The following is a 20,036-nucleotide window of genomic DNA, read 5'->3' on the forward strand; positions in this document are numbered from 1 at the left end:
ATGCGCTATCCATACACCCAATTTTTGAATCTTCTCCACTGCATATAAATGTCGCACTATGGTGGAATGACGACTTTTATCACATTTTCCAACTCTCGAGTACCCTGGCGTGGATCATTGTGGATCAATGCGTTTAAACGATGTTCGTCAAAAACCCGGAGGTCTTCCCTAAGGTGGAGAGTCACTGCTGTCACTGCTCCATACGAGAAAAAAATGACAATCGATAAATAAGCCTATAGCAACCGGAATACCAACATGCAAAACAAAAATGGTACGAAGTTATGCACCAACCAAATAGATTAGCGCTATGCACTTTGCATGGTATACCCTGCTCATGTATTGGCTGTATCCTGATGGTGACAGGTTGCGGTCAAAACGGCAGCCGCACTGGATGTATGATGAACGTATCGAATAAGCATAAATCTGTCGATATTAGTCTACAAGAATTATTTAACGTGCACAACAGCAGGGCCGGTAAACAAAGCCGCGGGAAGATAAAACCTCAGCAGAGGCGACGGGCGTATAGCAAGAGTCTGCAAACGGAACGCGCGACGGCGGCAGGTGGAGGCGCGCGCGCGCAGAGCCGCCTTAATCCCGCTGCCGCGGCCGACGTCATTATGGTAATCCCGCCCGCTGCGCCGCGCCGCCGGCGTCAGCACAGGCCGGAGCAGGTGCCGGCTAAAGCGCGACACAGCGCTGCAGCACGGACGCGCTCCTGCCCTCTAATGATACCACGTGTCGATTCTGTCTGACCAAATCACTACACACCAAATAAAGAAATATGCCTCCCAAGAAGGGAGGAAGCTCAGGCTCTAAGGTCCCGTCCACTATTGTATCATTAGCAATACGGCACAGCCTCCGATTGGGGAAGGACCGAGAAGGACATAGAACTCGCACTTTCGCAGGAACCATCTCGGCATTAGCCTTAAGTCATCTATGGAAAACAGGGAGAATCTAAATCTCGATGGCGGGGCGATGATTTGAAAAAAAATGTGTGTGAAATCTTATGGGACTTAAGTGCTAAGGTCATCAGTCCCTAAGCTTACACACTACTTAACCTAAATTATCCTAAGGACAAACACATACACCCATGTCCGAGGGAGGACTCGAACCTCCACCAGGACCAGCCACACAGTCTATGACTGCAGCGCCTTTGCCCGCACGGCTAATCCCGCGCGGCAAATGCTACGCAGGCAGCGGAACTGTACAGAGAGCGATATCCTGACAAGAACACACCTTCCCCACGGATGTCTTCTCGTCTTGTTGTGACTCTGCTGTAGTTACGATTGGTTGCGTAATTACAAGATATTTGCGTTCCTTTGAACGTCAGCGAACCAGGCTTGAATTTTTTCCAAGAAAATCGTTGAGTGTGAGCATATACACTTTTACAGTCACTTTATGGTGTTACAGTATACGTCTACAGTAGAGTGATGTAAAGGGTATTACGCATTACCATACTGCTGTACATGTATAGGTATTAAAATCTGTGTTTATCACTTAAAACGAGTTTTTGTAACATGAACGCTCGATTTTTCGGTCCCTTAGAATTCGTTTTAACAAGGTTATATACACATTAGTCTTGAAAGGAGGTTGAAAAGAGGAATTAGATGAACACAAACAAAAGCAAAACAAGGATGTTGGAATGTAGAAGAATTAAATCACGTAATGCTAAGGGAATTAGATTACGAAACGACACTTAAAATAGTAGATAAGTTTTGCTATTTGGGTACAAAAATAACTGATGATAGCCGAAGTAGAGAAGAGATAAAATGTAGATAGACAATGGCAAGAAAAGAAGTTCTAAAGAAGAGACATTTGTTACCACCGAATATAGATTTAAGTGCAAGGAAGTCTTTTTTGAAGATATTAGTCTGGAGCATTGCCATATATGGAACTGAAACATGAATGATAAACAGTATAGGCAAAAAGAGAATAGACGCTTTCGAAATGTGGTGGTAAAGAAGAATGTTGAAGATTAGGTGGGTTGATAACTTAACTAGTGAGGGTATAATGAATAGAATTGGGGAGACAAGACATTTGTGGCACAACTTGACCAAACAAGCGTTTGGCTGATAGAGCGCATTCTGAGAGATTATGGGGCTTTCAGTTTACTACTAGAGAGAGAGAGAGAGAGAGAGAGAGAGAGAGAGAGAGAGAGAGAGAGAGAGAGTGTGTGTGTGTGTGTGTGTGTGTGTGTGTGTTTGGAGGGGGACGGGGATAAAAATCGTAGAGGGAGACCAAGAGATGAATACAGTAGGCAGATTGAGAAGGATGTGGGCTGCAGTACTTATTTGGATGAAGAGGCTCGCACAGGATAGAGTAACAAGGAGAGCTGCATCAAACCAGTCTTCGCCCAGAAGACCACAACACCACCACCTTGTACACTGAAGAGCCAAAGAAACTGGTACACCTGCCTACTATCGTGTAGGAGCCAAAGCGAGCACGCAAAAGCGCCGCACCACAACGTGGCATGGACTCGACTAATGACTGGAGTAGTGCAGGAGGAAATTGACACCATGAATCCTGCAGGGCTATCCATAAATCCGTAAGAGAACGAGGGAACAGCACGTTGCAAGGCATTTCAGGTATGATCAATAATGTTTATGTATGGCGAGTTTGGTGGCCAGTGAAAGTGTTTAAACTCAGAAGAGTGTTCCTGGAGCCACTCTAACAATTCTGAACGTGTGGGGTGTCGCACTGTCCTGCTGGAACTGCCCGTCTGAATGCACAATGGACATGAATGGATGCAGGTGATCAGACAGGATGCTTACGTACGTGTCACCTGTCAGAGTCGTATGTAGACGTATCAGGGGTCCCGTATGACTCAAACTCCACGCGCCCCACACCATTACAGAGCATCCACCAGCTTGAATAGTCCCCTGCTGACATGCAGGGTCCATGGATTCATGAAGTTGTCTCCATACCCGTACACGTCCATCCACTAGATACAATTTGTAACGAGACTCGTCCGACCAGGCAACATGTTTCCAGTCGTCGACAGTCCAGTGTCGGTGTTGATGTTTCGATGAATGGTTCGCACGCTGACACTTTGACGGCCCAGCATTGAAATCTGCAGCAGTTTGCGGAAGAGTTGCACTTCTGTTACGTTGAACGATTCTCTTCAGTCGTCGTTGGTCCCGCTCTTGCAGAATCTTTTCCCGGCCGCAGCAATGTCGGTGATTTGATGATTTACCAGATTACTGATATTAACTGTACACACGTGAAATGGTCGTACGGGAAAATTCCCACTTCATCGCTGCCTCGGAGATGCTGTGTCCCACCGCTCGTGCGCCGACTATAACACCACGTCCAAACTCATTTAAATCCAGACACTCGTTATCTTATACAGGCATTGCCGACCGCAGCGCCGTGTTCTGCCTGTTTACATATCTCTGTATTTGAATATGCACGCGTACACCAGTTTCTTTGGTGCTCCAGAGTATATAAGAACGAACTGTTGTGTTGGTGACAGGTGCTGGCGGCGCTGGCGGTGTCGCTGGGGCCGTTCGCGGCGGGCCTGGGCAAGGGCTACAGCTCTCCGGCGATCGCGTCGCTGGAGCAGCAGGGCGCGCTGTTCCCCGTGTCGGCGCAGCAGACGTCGTGGGTGGCGTCGCTGTCGCTGCTGGGCGCGCTGTGCGGCGGCCTGCTCGGCGGGCTGGCGATGCGCTTCGGCCGGCGCCGCCTCCTCCTCGCCACGGCGCTGCCGCTCTCCGCCTGCTGGGTCGCCACCGTCTTTGCCACTTCCGTCGAGATGATGTTTGTCACCGCCTTCTTCGGCGGCTTCTGCTACGCCATCGTGCTCGTCGTCACCCAGGTGCGTCGCTGGCACGGCTTCTGACCGCGGTCATTAGGGCTCCCGGAGCAGTTCTACATCTACATTTATACTCCGCAAGCCACCCAACGGTGTGTGGCTGAGGGCACTTTACGTGCCACTGTCATTACCTCCCTTTCCTGTTCCAGTCGCGTATGGTTCGCGGGAAGAACGACCGCCGGAAAGCCTCCGTGCGCGCTCGAATCTCTCTAATTTTACATTCGTGATCTCCTCGGGAGGTATAAGTAGGGGGAAGAAATATATTCGATACCTCATCCAGAAACGTACCCTCTCGAAACCTGGACAGCAAGCTACACCGCGATGCACAGCGCCTCTCTTGCAGTCTGCCACTTGCGTTTGCTAAACATCTCCGTAACGCTTACCAGATAACCCTGTGACGACACGCGCCGCTCTTCTTTGGATCTTCTCTAGTATAGGTCGAACGAGTGTTTTGTAAGCCACCTCCTTTGTTGATGGACCACATTTTCTAAGGACTCTCCCAATGAATCTCAACCCCGCACCCACCTTACCAACAATTAATTTTATATGATCATTCCACTTCAAATTGTGCCGTACGATTACTCCCAGATATTTTACAGAAATAACTGATGCCAGTGTTTGTTCCGCTATCATGTAATCATACAATAAAGAATACTACTTTCTATGTATTGGCAATACATTACATTTGTCTATGTTAAGAGTCAGTTGCCACTCCCTGCAACAAGTGCCTATCCGCTGCAGATCTTCCTGCATTTCGCTGCAATTTTCTAATGCTAACGCCGACCATTTCAGAGCCCTGGACCTTTGTGCGATTCAACAGAAATTACGCTCATTTCATTCAGTCTTTTTACTCTAAGTTTGAACGGAACGAAAACAAATTTCACAATGGATTTTGTCCGAATTTTCGCAGCCAAATAAAGACAGGCAGATGGGCAAATGGGATATATATAGCTGCTACGTATATAAATGAACTGTTAGAAAAGTCATCTTTTCAACGGCTAGCTATTTTGCGCACAGAAGTAACATTCGTGAAGAAATTGACGAGTTCTTTTTTCACGTTGAAGAAATATGTTGTCTAGACAAGACAGCCTTGACACAATGAGAGGAAGCCGAAAGGCACGCGCTTAAACTGACGCAGGCTGGCGTGAGGTCTGCAACAAGATACGTAATGAATGCTATAAAAAAAGTACGTAGCTTCTGGAATACTTAACTTTAATCCATAATTGTAGAACATCGCTCTTGATGATACATGCTTCATAATATTAATTAGCAATTGAATACGGTGCCTTGCTAGGTCGTAGCAAAGGCAGCTGAAGGCTAGGCTAACTATCGTCTCGGCAATTGAGAGCGTATTTGTCAGTGAACCTTTCCTTGCAAAGTCGGCTGTACAACTGGGGCGAGTGCCAGTACGTCTCTCTAGACCTGCCGTGAGGTGGCGCTCGGTCTGCGATCACTGACAGTGGCGACACGCGGGTCCGACGTATACTAATGGACCGTGGCCGATTTAAAGGCTACCACCTAGCAAGTGTGGTGTCTGGCGGTGACACCACAAAATAAATATCAAATTACAACATAAACTGAAATTTCCCTCCGATTACAGACAGATTTGACGCGCCTCATTTGCTGTGCGTGATTCCGAGCACAATTTCTCTCCTTTAGACAAATAATTTCACACAATATTTGATTTTTTTTTTTCAATTTTTTTTCTGCATGTCTGCGACGCCGAATCAAACGAACCGGCAACCATTCGTCCTGTCCGGCTTTGTAAAACTTCATCTTCTGTTAGTCGCTTTTGGTAAGGGCCCCATTCACATCAGCAACAACATAGTACAGGTCGCACGAATGTTCTGTAAGCAGTCTCCTTTCTAGTGTAACTGCGCTTTCCCAGTATTCTACCACTGTCTCGAAGTCTGCCACCAGCTTTACCTACAACAGAGCTAGCGTAATCCTTCCCATTCATTTAACTACACATTCTTACGCCTACTCATTTCTGTGAGTTGAACGATTCCAACTGTGACTTGTTGGCATTGTAGTCGTTTTTTTTTTTTTTTTTTTGTTTTGTGAAGTGTACAGTTATACTTTTCCGTGCATTCGAAGTAAGTTTGCGCCACTTTGAAATCTTATCAATATTTCATTTCATATCTGTGCCGCTGTTTTTTCACACAATACTTCGTTATAGATAACTGCGTCCTCTGCAAAAAAATCTGGCCTTACTAAAATGTCGTCTACCAGGTGATTAATACACAATGTGAACAACCAGAGCCCCACTGGACTTCCATGGGAAACACCTGGAGTTACTTCTACTTCTATGGCTGACTCTCCCTGCAAGGTAACATGCTGCGTCCTCCTTGCCAATAAATCCTGAGCCCAGTCACAAATTTCGCTTCAGTCCGCACACGATCTTACTCGTTGGTGCGGTAACGGGTGAAGTCACGCCATGCCGAAAGACGCTTCTGCATGTCTAAGTGTGGAGGAGATGAAGTTTGCTTTGCTTATCGTTTATCGTTGTCTAGCGCTGTGTACGGCAAGGCATCCCAAAGAACAATGGATCTCGTTCGCTGCTGGACGTTGGTAGTGGCGGACGCTCAGAACGATTTAAAACGGGGCCGTCTTCCGACGTGACGGGCACTTTATCCTACTGTAAAAATATCATCCCTGGCATCTTTAGTAAGGTCTGTAAAATCAATTCAGTGTCCTGGGTACACAGTTACGATAACTTCTAATTACATCCGCCACAACTTAATTGCTATCAATTGCATGTATCTAGAATCCTGCTAACCCCATATCCACCGTGAAAATTAACCATGCAACGGTATGAGTCGACGTAGATAACATGCTGACCACAATTTGCCACTAATACGAACAAATTTTCTTTTTCTTCAAGGACATGATCTCAAAATTCAATACTGTCAATTAATATTTGATTCGGTTAACTCAACTATTTTTCAGAATGAGATTTTCACTCTGCAGCGGAGTGTGCGCTGATATGAAACTTCCTGGTAGATTAAAACTGTGTGCCCGACCGAGACTCGAACTCGGGACCTTTGCCTTTCGCGGGCAAGTGCTCTACCATCTGAGCTACCGAAGCACGACTCACGCCCGGCCCTCACAGCTTTACTTCTGCCAGTATCTCGTCTCCTACCTTCCAAACTTTACAGAAGCTCTCCTGCGAACCTTGCGCTTCTGTAAAGTTTGGAAGGTAGGAGACGAGATACTGGCAGAAGTAAAGCTGTGAGGGCCGGGCGTGAGTCGTGCTTCGGTAGCTCAGATGGTAGAGCACTTGCCCGCGAAATGCAAAGGTCTCGAGTTCGAGTCTCGGTCGGGCACACAGTTTTTATCTGCCAGGAAGTTTCAACTATTTTTATTTAAAATAATAATATTACTAATTTCAGTTTTCTTTTAGTTTTGAAACTGCTTAATTTCGTATATTAGTTATAGATCACAATTAAACATCTAAGAACAAAAGTACAATCCGGATTTGATGTAAGAGCGAACCTGAAGTTGAATTATTCATTAGAATTTTTAACGAAGTGTAGCGCATTTTCTAAGGTGAAATACACCTAACTAGACTGTTTCAGATATTTGTCAAGTAGTACTGACGAACGAGTTGTACGGAGCCCTCGTGAAACGATAAAATCGTGAATCAAAACGCCGAAGTAAAACATTACTACTGCCATCGTTATTTCTTATATACGCGAATGCAACTGACAGGTATGTTTCGATGGTTCCTTGATAATGCATCTACACTCCTGGAAATTGAAATAAGAACACCGTGAATTCATTGTCCCAGGAAGGGGAAACTTTATTGACACATTCCTGGGGTCAGATACATCACATGATCACACTGACAGAACCACAGGCACATAGACACAGGCAACAGAGCATGCACAATGTCGGCACTAGTACAGTGTATATCCACCTTTCGCAGCAATGCAGGCTGCTATTCTCCCATGGAGACGATCGTAGAGATGCTGGATGTAGTCCTGTGGAACGGCTTGCCATGCCATTTCCACCTGGCGCCTCAGTTGGACCAGCGTTCGTGCTGGACGTGCAGACCGCGTGAGACGACGCTTCATCCAGTCCCAAACATGCTCAATGGGGGACAGATCCGGAGATCTTGCTGGCCAGGGTAGTTGACTAACACCTTCTAGAGCACGTTGGGTGGCACGGGATACATGCGGACGTGCATTGTCCTGTTGGAACAGCAAGTTCCCTTGCCGGTCTAGGAAGGGTAGAACGATGGGTTCGATGACGGTTTGGATGTACCGTGCACTATTCAGTGTCCCCTCGACGATCACCAGTGGTGTACGGCCAGTGTAGGAGATCGCTCCCCACACCATGATGCCGGGTGTTGGCCCTGTGTGCCTCGGTCGTATGCAGTCCTGATTGTGGCGCTCACCTGCACGGCGCCAAACACGCGTACGACCATCATTGGCACCAAGGCAGAAGCGAGTCTCATCGCTGAAGACGACACGTCTCCATTCGTCCCTCCATTCACGCCTGTCGCGACACCACTGGAGGCGGGCTGCACGATGTTGGGGCGTGAGCGGAAGACGGCCTAACGGTGTGCGGGACCGTAGCCCAGCTTCATGGAGACGGTTGCGAATGGTCCTCGCCGATACCCCAGGAGCAACAGTGTCCCTAATTTGCTGGGAAGTGGCGGTGCGGTCCCCTACGGCACTGCGTAGGATCCTACGGTCTTGGCGTGCATCCGTGCGTCGCTGCGGTCCGGTCCCAGGTCGACGGGCACGTGCACCTTCCGCCGACCACTGGCGACAACATCGATGTACTGTGGAGACCTCACGCCCCACGTGTTGAGCAATTCGGCGGTACGTCCACCCGGCCTCCCGCATGCCCACTATACGCCCTCGCTCAAAGTCCGTCAACTGCACATACGGTTCACGTCCACGCTGTCGCGGCATGCTACCAGTGTTAAAGACTGCGATGGAGCTCCGTATGCCACGGCAAACTGGCTGACACTGACGGCGGCGGTGCACAAATGCTGCGCAGCTAGCGCCATTCGACGGCCAACACCGCGGTTCCTGGTGTGTCCGCTGTGCCGTGCGTGTGATAATTGCTTGTACAGCCCTCTCGCAGTGTCCGGAGCAAGTATGGTGGGTCTGACACACCGGTGTCAATGTGTTCTTTTTTCCATTTCCAGGAGTGTATATACCTCTTCGGCTCAGGCTTATAGAACAGATACAGTTAAATGTCTCTAAACACCTCGCAACCCGCGTGACTTTAAAAAGAGAGAGAGAGAGAGAGAGAGAGAGAGAGAGAGAGAGAGAGAGAGAGAGAGAGAAAGAAAAAGTTGGAGTCCTCCGAAAAAAATTAAAATCAAGGAAATGAAGACAGATCAGAAAGTATGAATCCATAGCGGGAGAAGTTCTTCAAAAACAAATGGAAGAAGCGCGTGGTATTACCGCTGCGGAATAGGAATCCTTTAGAAATATATATAAGAACAATTTTGGCTGCCTCCGTAGAGGTAATCGTTTGCGATGGTGTATGAGGCATCCTTCACAATCGTGATTCGATTCAGCTTTAAACCATCATCGATTCGTTTATGAAGATAGTCACAGAATTTTTTCGAGGCTGTTGTGACGTAAAAAGTCAAAACAACACATATCATTTCTGCAGACGTGCTAGTAACCAGTGTTGAAGAATCCAATAGTAGACGGCCCGTAGGAATCTGTGCTGGGCCTTTTGTTTCCACTACTCTGTAGAATGGCGCACCGTGCCAAAGCGGCTTTGAAGTTCCGCCCAGCATTGCTACGGCTTGGTTGCCTCCCGCTGTTGGTCTGTGTGTAAAGGGAACGCGCATCTGAGGCGACATACATATTCAGCACTTGCTCTCACTTGCTGTTTTGTCTGCTGGTTCTCTTTAAACTGCTGCCGCTTTCGCGCTGATGCTCATTCTGTCTTGTGGCTTAAGACGGCTGGTACCCTCCAACTTACAGCAACAAAAAACAAAGACAATTATATATTTATAAAAGCACCACGGTTGCTTTGTAGGTAACGACATAAACAATGCAAGATTCTGCTCAACATTCATGCTACAAGCATATCATTAGATACTAAATATATGGGATGCGACGCCAAATTTCCGAACATTTAAATAATATGATGACGATCAATGAGATTATCGGCTTCCCATATACATTTGGCTGCAAACAACAGTTCAAGACAATCGAAACTTGCTGTACCATTATAACTGCTGATGATTTATTGACGTACCGATACAACTATTACACAAAGAATCAGTGCTGGTAATGGAAGAATAAAGAGAAAGTTCTCAATAACATGAAGTCGGTCTTTTGGACAGAGTGGAGGTGAATGTTAGTTGCCAATGACTTGTGATGTGGAAGGAAGAAATAAAACAGCTGGTAGTTTGCTTGTTTCTTCGCAACAACTGGCCTTTATTAAGAAAGAGGAAACTACTAAATTCCCAAGTGGGCATATGCTCATCCACGGTGGATAAAGTAACAGACCAACTAAGCCGGCAGCTGTAGCCAAGCGGTTCTAGGCGCTTCAGTCCGGAACCGCGCTCCTGCTACGGTCGCAGGTTCGAATCCTGCCTCGGGCATAGATGTGTGTGATGTCTTTAGTTAGTTAGGTTTAAGTAGTTCTAAGTTCTAGGGGACTGATGACCTCAGATGTAAGTCCCATAGTGCTTAGAGCCATTTGAACCATTTTTGAACAGACCAGCTGAATATACAACGTTAGAGAGTCGTTTACCTTAACGTTTTCGAGTGTTTCTATATCATCAGGTTTCACAAGCAATTCTGGCCTGAATGTGTTGTCGTTCGGTGTTTCCATCGTTTGGAAGTAGAAGGGCTGAGCCCAGAATTCGTACTCTTGCCGTTAATCAATGTTGTTGGCAACAAAGCAAACTAACAATAAGACACAATATCAAAGCAAAATCGAAGAGATGCAATGGCGCGGAGAGAGGGGGATTAAGGTACCGAGAAAACGGAGTATAGTCTTTATGTATTTTAGGACTCAATACTTTCTATTTATTGTAGAATTTAAGACTTGTGTTAGTAGTGCTTGCGAGTTACAAGTCTACTATGTGTGTCCTATATTGGACCCAGTAATTGTTTTGATTCAAAGGGCGCTTACTCTCTGTCAACAAACAAGACCTAGCTGTGCGCTCAGTGAAAATGACACCTGAGACCAATTGTGTAATTGTTGGAAGGAGAGAGAGGAGTCATCTAAAAATGATGTCTGTGCTGGTAACTGCAAAAAGAAAAGTCGTCGTCAACTCAAAAATTGGTATAAACACCACAGCGCCAGCGCTTTGCTAGGCATGGTCCTCTTGGAGGTGGTATGCTGTTGTCTTTCGCATAGCGTTGTGCAAAGTATGGCGGAAGTACTTCGTACCAATATCAACGATTTGTTCTTCTATTCCAATGGTGTATTAAACGAATGAAAAATGTCCGTTTATATGCCTCCCTACCATACCCTAATCCCTCTCGTCTCTTTCTCATGGTCCCCATGCCAAATGTGTGTGAAGTCCTAAGGGACCAAACTGTTGAGGTTATCTGTCCCTAGACTTATCCATTACTTAAACTAACTTATGCTAAGAACAACACACACACCCATGCCTGAAGGAGGACTCGAACCTCCGGCGGGAGGCGCCGCGCTCCCGATGCCAGGCATACTATGATCATAGCAGGATTGTCGCACAATCTCTGGAATACTGATTCTCTCAAAGTATCCAGCAGTTTCGCCGGACCTTTGTTCCAAACTTCCCATTTACGTCTGCCGCGCATCTGAGTTCAAAATGGTTCAAATGGCTCTGAGCACTATGGGACTCAACTGCTGTGGTCATAAGTCCCCTAGAACTTAGAACTACTTAAACCTAACTAACCTAAGGACATCACACACATCCATGCCCGAGGCAGGATTCGAACCTGCGACCGTAGCAGTCGCACGGTTCCGGACTGCGCGCCTAGAACCGCGAGACCACCGCGGCCGGCCGCATCTGAGTTACACGTTAAAATGGGTGATAGTGACGTATTACGATGATAACAACTCGTCTGATTTCCTTCGATGCCTGTTGGCACTACTTGATAAAGACTCCTAACGCGACAGCAATATTACATAATCGGCGCCTTGAATCGGATTTCCTTTACATAAGCACTCCTATTTCCGAGACTTGTTCCAACAAATCTAAGTCTTAGATTACCTTTTCCCTGTTACAGACTTGACATGCTCGTCACATTTTGTACCACTTTTTACTATTACCCCTACCCGTGTTTGGATCGAATCTTAAACTTACGTCGACGTGATATTTTGGTGTTCGAATTGGCCGCCATCTTCAGATGCTAAGTTGAACTGCGAGACGCCACAGCTCCTTCTCCTTCATCATCATCATCATCATCATCATCATCATCATAATCATCATCATCCTACCTCAGTCCACTGCTGGATATAGGCCTCTTCCACACGTTTCCATTGTTTTCGTTCTTGAGCCACCTGGTGCCATCGTGTTCTAACCACAAGCTTCACGTTATCATGTTTTGCGGTCTCCCAGTGGTTCCTTGAAGTCCCAAGGTCTCCACTGAAGTATTCTACAGGTCTAGCTCTGCTGGCCGCTGTGGCCGAGCGGTTCTAGGCGCTTCAGTCAGGATCCGCGCGCCTGCTACGGTCGCAGGTTCGAATCCTGCCTCGGGCATGGATGTGTGAGATGTCCTTAGGTTAGAGGTTAATTAGGTTTAAGTAGTTCTAAGTCCAGGGGACTGATGACCTCAGATGTTAAGTCCCATAGTGATTAGAGCCATTTGAACCATTTTTTGATCCAGCTCTAATCGACCTACGTACGCGGCCCACTGTCACTTCCGTGTTGAAATTCGCTCTAAGACGTCTGTTACGTTGGTTGTCCTACTGTCCTCTGATCGAATATTATCCCTTAGGCTGACTTCTAGCATCTATCGGCTCCATAGCTTGTTGTGTGCGCTGTAGATTACGAGCGCTTTACGAGCGCTTGCCTCAGAGTTATCATTTCCAGACTGTAGGTTGTAATAAGTAATGTGCATATATTATAGATCTTAGACAGGCCTTGAAGGCCCAACAGTACTGAACTACCACGGTTTCATCCTCAGCACACTGACGACACGGAATGGATGCAGATACAGAGGGACATGTGGTCAAGCACACTGGTCTCCCGGCTTTTGTCAGTTGTCTCGATCAAGTAGTTCCACTGCTAACCTCACAAGGGCTGAGTGCATACTGCTTGGTAACAGTGCTCGGCGGACCCGTACAATCACCCATCCAAGTGCTAGTCAAGACGAGAAACAGTCAACTTCGGCGGAGTGACTCAAACTGGTATTACCACTATGGCAAGCTCATAGGCGTTACAGACCCTAGCCTTCATATCATATAAAACATACATGCTGGTAAGGATGCATCTTGGGTTCTGGAATGTTGCCCAGCGCCGTCCTATTCTGCGAGTAATTTCGTTTTTTAATTGTTTTTCCGCAGTTTAATCTTGTGGCCACGGCAGAAGTATTCATCAACAATTTCTATCGACAGGTTTCCTAATGTAAGCGGCTGTTTAGGCTTAGTATTTTTGCTTTACTGATGTTAATCTGCTCTGCAGATGCAAGAAAACAATGCAGAGGATGGTTCGAGTATCAGTGAGCCGTGTTAATTCGCGTGTTAATTCGCGTGTTTGTGTGCGCGTGCACGGACAGGTGTACATCAGCGAGATCTCGGTGCCGGACATCCGCGGGTGCCTGAGCGCGCTGCAGAAGACGGTGGGCCACGCGGGCACGCTGACGAGCTTCGCGGTGGGCGCGTACCTGGACTGGCGGCAGCTGGCGGCCGTGGTGGCGGCGGCGCCGCTGCTGCTGTTCGCGGCGGCGCTCTGCGTGCCCGAGACGCCCAGCTTCCTGGTGGTGGCGGGCCGCGACGCCGAGGCGCTGGCGGCGCTGCGCTGGCTGCGCGGACCGGGCGCCGACGTGCGCCGCGAGCTGGCCACGCTGCGCGGCAACGTGCTGGCGCGCCGCGGCGACCCGGCCGACGGCGGCCGCGCGGGAGGCCGCCTCGGCGCGCTCAAGCGCTGCCCGCCGCCGCCGGGGCTGCTGCGCCCCACGCTCACCACGTGCGGCCTCATGCTCTTCCAGGTAAGCCGAGCTACTTGCTGTCACACTATCAACCGTCCCGCTTTCAATCGTGGCGTCATCAAAACGATGGGCACAAACCACTAACGGTAGAATTGCCATCAGTCCAGATTATTTTTTTTTTTTTTTTTTTTTTTTTTTTGGGATCGTCCGTACTTTTCTGTCACGCGTGCCTACATGAGTACAACGGGACACCCTCAAGTCCCATTCCGCGCGGGATTAGCCGAGCGGTCTTAGGCGCTGCAGTCATGGACTGTGCGGCCGGCCTCGGCGGAGGTTCGAGTCCTCCCTTGGGCGTGTGTGTGTGTGTGTGTGTGTTTGTGTGTTTGTCCTTAGGATAATTTAGGTTAAGTAGTGTATAAGCTTAGGGACTGATGACCTTAGCAGTTAAGTCCCATAAGATTAAAAAAAAAAAAGTCCCATTCTTTGGATTTATTTTTGCAGTTTGAATTTGTTTATATCATACTAGCTGTACCTGGCCACTGTGGCTCAGTCTCAGTTAACAGAAAACAAAGAAAAGAGAAAACACAAGTTTCTGGTATGTGGGAGAATGGGATGTACATCTTAATCTCCTCCCGCTGTCTCTATCTTCTTCTCTCTCCCTCTCTCTCCATTTCCTCATGTCCCCCTCTCTCAGTTTATCACCTCCTCCCTCTGTGCTCTGTTCATCTTCTCCTCCCCTTCTCTTTGCCCATCTTCTCCATCCATCTGCTCCTTCCCGTTTTCTATGCCCATTTTCTCCCACCCCTCTGTTCATCTCCTCTTCCCCCTCCTCTCACTGACCTTGAGTCTTGTTTTAAATACAAGTTCCTCGAATGTTTTTTATTTCAGTCTTTTATCACAATATGAATTCTTTAGACGATGACCGGTTTCAGTCCGTAATGACCATCCTCAGATCTTTTTTACACCATGTCCGGAATAAAGCCGGTAGTCGTCTACAGAATTCATATTGTGATTAAAGACTGAAATAAAAAAAACATTTGACAGTATTGGATCACTGTTTGTACACGCGACCATGTCGCAGTTGGTGAGACAAGTTTCTCGATTGCTAACAACGTTTCACTATTGTACATTTCATATATGTATTTATGTACTAAAAGTATATAGACTATGTGTCGAAATGTTTATATTACAGTAAAGTGTAAAAATTTGTAGTAAATCGGAAAGGCACATTTTGAGATGAGCCTCCCAGATTTATAATGAAATCCTCATTGTTTATGGGGATAGTATGCTGGCTCGCTCGCACTAATGTGTTCAAGTGGTATCTTGAACTTAAAACCTTGCAGTGTCAATGTTCACGATGAAGAAACGAGTGGAGGTCCCACAATTGTGACTGGTGACATGGTGAACAAGATCGAGTACATGATCCGTAGGGCAGTTGGTTAACTGTGGACGAGATGAATGCAGTATTTCCAGAAATCTACAGATCTCTTCTACGTGTAATCATTACTGAAATACATGGTATTCGAAAATTGTGTGGGACGTGGGTATCAAAACAGCTTACAGATCAGGGAAAAGTCAACAGAATTGCCTTCATTGTTGGGCTGTCTGATTACTAGGGTCACCTAATAGAAGCTTCATCAGTGGTACCACACCGGTTTCCACGGATCTGTTACCTCAATTTGGGTCTGGTGGGCTCATAAAAGGACCGTATGGTGGGTGGGGAAGTATTTCTGATACCTGTATGTCGAGCTTTCCTATCACTGGTAGGGCAATATGCGGTCTTCGTGCAAAATGAGGACGCCGCCTACAGCCACATTAGGTCTTCTTTGACAGATTTTCTGGTGCAGAACATTTTGCAGAAACAGCTTGTAGGACGCGCTTGTTACAGACGTCCCCTTGTACACTATTTGTAGCTATGATTCCAGTCATGTCATTTGCAAAGACCATCTTCAGTTTCACCTTTAATTGTTGGCAGCGGAATTTTTCTGACGTGGAGTGTCGGAACTTTTGTATTGTGACGACTGAGTGCGACTTCACTTATGGTTCAAAATCTCGTATACAGGTTTCAGCAAAAGTGCAGCAATGTTTTTCAGAAACTGTTCTCCTTATGTTCTATAACGCTGAAGCAATTCTTGTGCGATTATTTTGCGACTTGCTTTCTGCTGTTCTCAGATCATGCGGAATCTATCTGGCAGCAACTTTTCGCATTTTTTACTTTACGGTCACGATTCTGTAAACTGAAGTGACAGACTTTCTGGCCTCATACGCAATTTCCTCACATGTTTTTCGTCGATCCTCTCTCATAATTTTATTAACAATAACCTGTGAAGTGTAGTCCATTCCACTTGATGGCATTTTACTTCTTGAGTTGCCCTCAATGTTTACCCGATCTTCAAGGAACGAGCAGACCACCGTCATACTGTGCTACGATCAACTACCTTATTCCCACACACCCCTCACAAAGCGTTGTAAATTTCCGTTGGGTTCTTTCCACACAGGGTTTCGACTCTGATGTAGGAATGCTGGTCACTACGTGTACTCTAACCTGACTCGGTTTCAGCTTCCATTTCAAAACAGGATACTCACGACACAGCCAAGCGAACCAGTAAATGCACATATGGCCGTCACGCCTTAAGTTTCGCTCAAAACTGAAACAAATTTCAACATGATAACGCCACTGTAACGGTCGTTCATGCGCACTGTGCAGGACTTTTGAAATGACTCTCGTAATTGCGTACTCTTACCTTCTGGGGCCTTATTCTATATCGTTCATACCGATCGGTGTAGTAGGTTAGGCTCGGTAGTGACGTCACTTTCGGTTCCTTATCGAAATATCCTATTCATTACGCTTCTGAGACTTGTTACCGAACAGTCCTCCCACCGATTTTACGACAATTGTACCGAGAGGTTTTGGATTTCGGTCAGGCTCTGTCGATCGGTGAGCTGTGGTTTATGTACACCTACAATTTGTTGTTTTAAACCTATTTAGCGGTTTTAGCTTTGGATTTAGTGATTGTGTTACTAAAGAATCACCAGAGGACGCATCCGGTTGGAAAGTGAGTTCGTAATAGACTATTTTCCTTTGTTAGAAATAAGAGTAGGTTAGGTTGTTACTGTGAATGATTACATCCAAAAAACGCTTTTGGGTCAATATTCTCTCAAAATACGTGTTATTTTTATGCAAATAAGAGTTTAAACATCATTAAATATCAAGACATCGGCTCTGCTTACGTATATTACATGAGTGTGAACTGACCTTACTAGTGCCTTTGTGTACTTTTTCCCACAAATGAGTTGGTTATAATTATCGAAACGTGTTTACAACTTTCAAGTAACAATGGAATGCAATTATGTGAAGCCTGATATTGGAAACCTTCCAAACTATCACGCATTTATGACTTACGCAGTACCGTTTGGCAACGAAGTCAGCCTACGTTCCTCTACACAATACTACAAGAATGAGCAATGTGTGTACGTTGTTTGGCGTGGCCAAGTGGTTAGCGCGCGGAAATGAGATACGAAAGGTCAAGAGTTCGCCCATGGGTGAATACAAAAAAATTTTTTTCCTCTTCGTATATGCAACACGTTCTGAGACATTGTTTTTCATATAAGTTAAGATTTTTTTGCAATATTCGTTATTACTTACATGCAAGAGCGCTTTTCCTCAGTAATGATTTCGTGATTTCTGTGTGTTTAAAATACGAAATATGAAATTGTTGGAGATGAAATTGCTGTGAGTGAAACAACCGTCAGTGACCTTTATATTTTTTCTTGTCAGAAATAATTCACCATTTTTTCCGAATATGTAGCGATTTCCGAGTATGCGGTTAGACAGGAATCTAAGAGCACAACTTAAATTACTGGGAATGTAACTAGCAGCAGTCACCTTCATAATCTTGCTTGTCGCAAGTATTTATCTGCGATCGAATCCTCGACCACAGCAGACAGAGATGAAACATCTCTGCTGTAATATTTTTAGACTGCAGCACCGTATACGAAACATTTTCATTCATGAGATGCATGTTATAAACTTCGACGAACTGCAGGAGCTCTCGAAAATGCGTTTTTTTTTTTTTCAATTTTGTTTTTAAGACCCAAATCGTTGACGCATCATATAGGGAAGTGGGCTACATAATCATTTGGAACTCTAGGAATGTGTTATAACCATATTCTGTTTATCTTCTTATTCTTTGAAACTCTCAGAATCAATTTTTCGGGTGTTTTTATAGATGTATTAGTACAATGTGGTACTACACACTATTCCTACCTAATTTTCCGAAACGTAAAATCCAAAACACGATGTCAGTGTGAATGAGAATAAGATGACATAATGCGGCATTTACGGCAATCTGCAGAATACAGTCAAATACGCTATCGTTAGTATGCATGCATGGAAACATGCGGTCAGAGAAACTGTATAAATTTTTATGCACTTCAGCTGAGAATCATGGAAATGGATATACTGCGCCTGATACTGTTAAGGAGGAGGCAAGGGCGATGAAGGCGGGCACGTCAGCTCGATGGAATGCGGCATCATGCGTTATGGCAACGTATTTTCGGCACTTTGAAGAATAGCGCGCCTGTGTCGTCTGTGTTCGTGGCGCTCTGCGCGCTGCAGTGCGCATGCGCGGATCTGCGGCCGCTTGCTTTTGATTGGCTTGCGCGACACGAACCGACAACAGCGCTTCGGTTCTCCAGACTCGAACGGTATCGCTGCCGAAATGCATACTGAATAATGCAGAGACTCTAATTCGAGTACTATACCGTTCGGTGCTATTAACTTCCGAAACGATTGGCACAATGGCGGAAAGATACAGAATAGGCACCCTGGACATGCCTCGTACATTACAAACTGCTCAGACGTTCTCTTGCATGACTAACATTCCTGGAAGAATGAATATAGCGGAGAAAATGATTCAACCACAGCCTAAGGGATTTCGGAAGTTCTGAAGGCAGAGAAGTACATGAATGAGCTCAAAGTGATGCTTTATGGGTCGGCACTCTTCAGCGGCCTGTTGGCGTGTTGCAGAGGTTCTCGGGCGCGCACGCGTTCAGCTTCTACGCGGTGCCGATCCTGCGGCAGACGCTGGGCGGCATGGACCCGCACGGGGGCGCGGTGGCCGTGGCGCTGGTGCAGCTGCTGGCGTCGCTGCTCAGCGGCCTGCTCATCGACACGGCGGGCCGCCTGCCGCTGCTGCTCGCCTCCTCCACGCTCATGTCCATGGCGCTCGCCGGCTTCGGCTCCTTCGCCTACTACGAGGACCTCCACCCACAGGTCAGTAACCCGTCTGTACCACACTACGACCACATGCTCAACACTTCACTCGTCGTCGACGGCACACGAACCCGAATCCTTCTTACTGTGCTCCTTTCCCCGTTGCTCGGTGAATCGTCAGAGAAGAATCTTTCTTCTACTTTTACATACGAGGTGGTTTGAAAAGTTCTCGGAACGCAATAGAAAAGAAGCACTTCCAGCAATGAAACTTTATTTTTCAACGTAGTCTCCTTGTAGAATAATGCACTTGGTCCAACGATGTTCCAGTGCCTTGACTCCACCTCGAAAATGAGTTTCCTCCAGGCCTGCAAAATAGTTCTCAACTCTGGCTATTAGTTCTTCGTTTGAAGCGAATTTTCGTCCACCAAGAAAAATTTTCAATTTTGGGAAGAGATGGAAGTCTGAGGGAGGCATATCAGGTGAATAAAGCGGGTGTGGCAAAAACTCATACCTTAGTTCGTGTAATTTTGCCATGGCGACGGCACATGTGTCTGGGCGCGCATTGTCTTGATGGAAGATGACTTTCTACCTTGCAAAACCTGGCCTCTTTTCGCGTATCTTTTGTTGCAATTTGTCCATGAGGTTAACATAGTATTCTCCAGTAATTGTTTGCACAGTGAGGAGATAATCTACAAACAGAATCCCCTTCGCAACCCTGAAAGAACACTGATGCCGTGGCCTTTCCCGCCGAAGGAATTTTCTTTGCTTTCTTTGATGGCGGAGAATCAGCATGTTTCCACTGCTTTATGACTGTTGTTTTGTCTCTGGGCTATAGTAGTGCACCCAAGTTTCATCTGAATCACAAACCGACGCAAAATATCTTGGTTCGTTTCTCCTAAAACGGGCACGACATTGTTCCGATACGTCCCCGTGCGTTTTTGAT

General features: G+C 46.5%; 2 protein-coding genes across 2 annotated transcripts in view; one reads left to right on the plus strand and one right to left on the minus strand.

Moving 5' to 3' along the window:
- Window positions 1–20,036, minus strand: part of LOC124615325 (mediator of RNA polymerase II transcription subunit 20) — a 587,946-nt gene that overhangs the window by 532,799 nt on the left and 35,111 nt on the right. The window lies entirely within an intron of this gene.
- Window positions 1–20,036, plus strand: part of LOC124615324 (facilitated trehalose transporter Tret1-2 homolog) — a 387,232-nt gene that overhangs the window by 360,986 nt on the left and 6,210 nt on the right. The window contains exons 3-5 of the mRNA XM_047143124.1: window positions 3,473–3,814; window positions 13,507–13,938; window positions 18,908–19,153. Coding sequence (XP_046999080.1) covers window positions 3,473–3,814; window positions 13,507–13,938; window positions 18,908–19,153 — 1,020 coding nt within the window. The remainder of the gene's footprint in view (window positions 1–3,472; window positions 3,815–13,506; window positions 13,939–18,907; window positions 19,154–20,036) is intronic.

The sequence above is a fragment of the Schistocerca americana genome, chromosome 5, assembly GCF_021461395.2.
Source record: "Schistocerca americana isolate TAMUIC-IGC-003095 chromosome 5, iqSchAmer2.1, whole genome shotgun sequence".
NCBI lineage: Eukaryota > Metazoa > Arthropoda > Insecta > Orthoptera > Acrididae > Schistocerca > Schistocerca americana.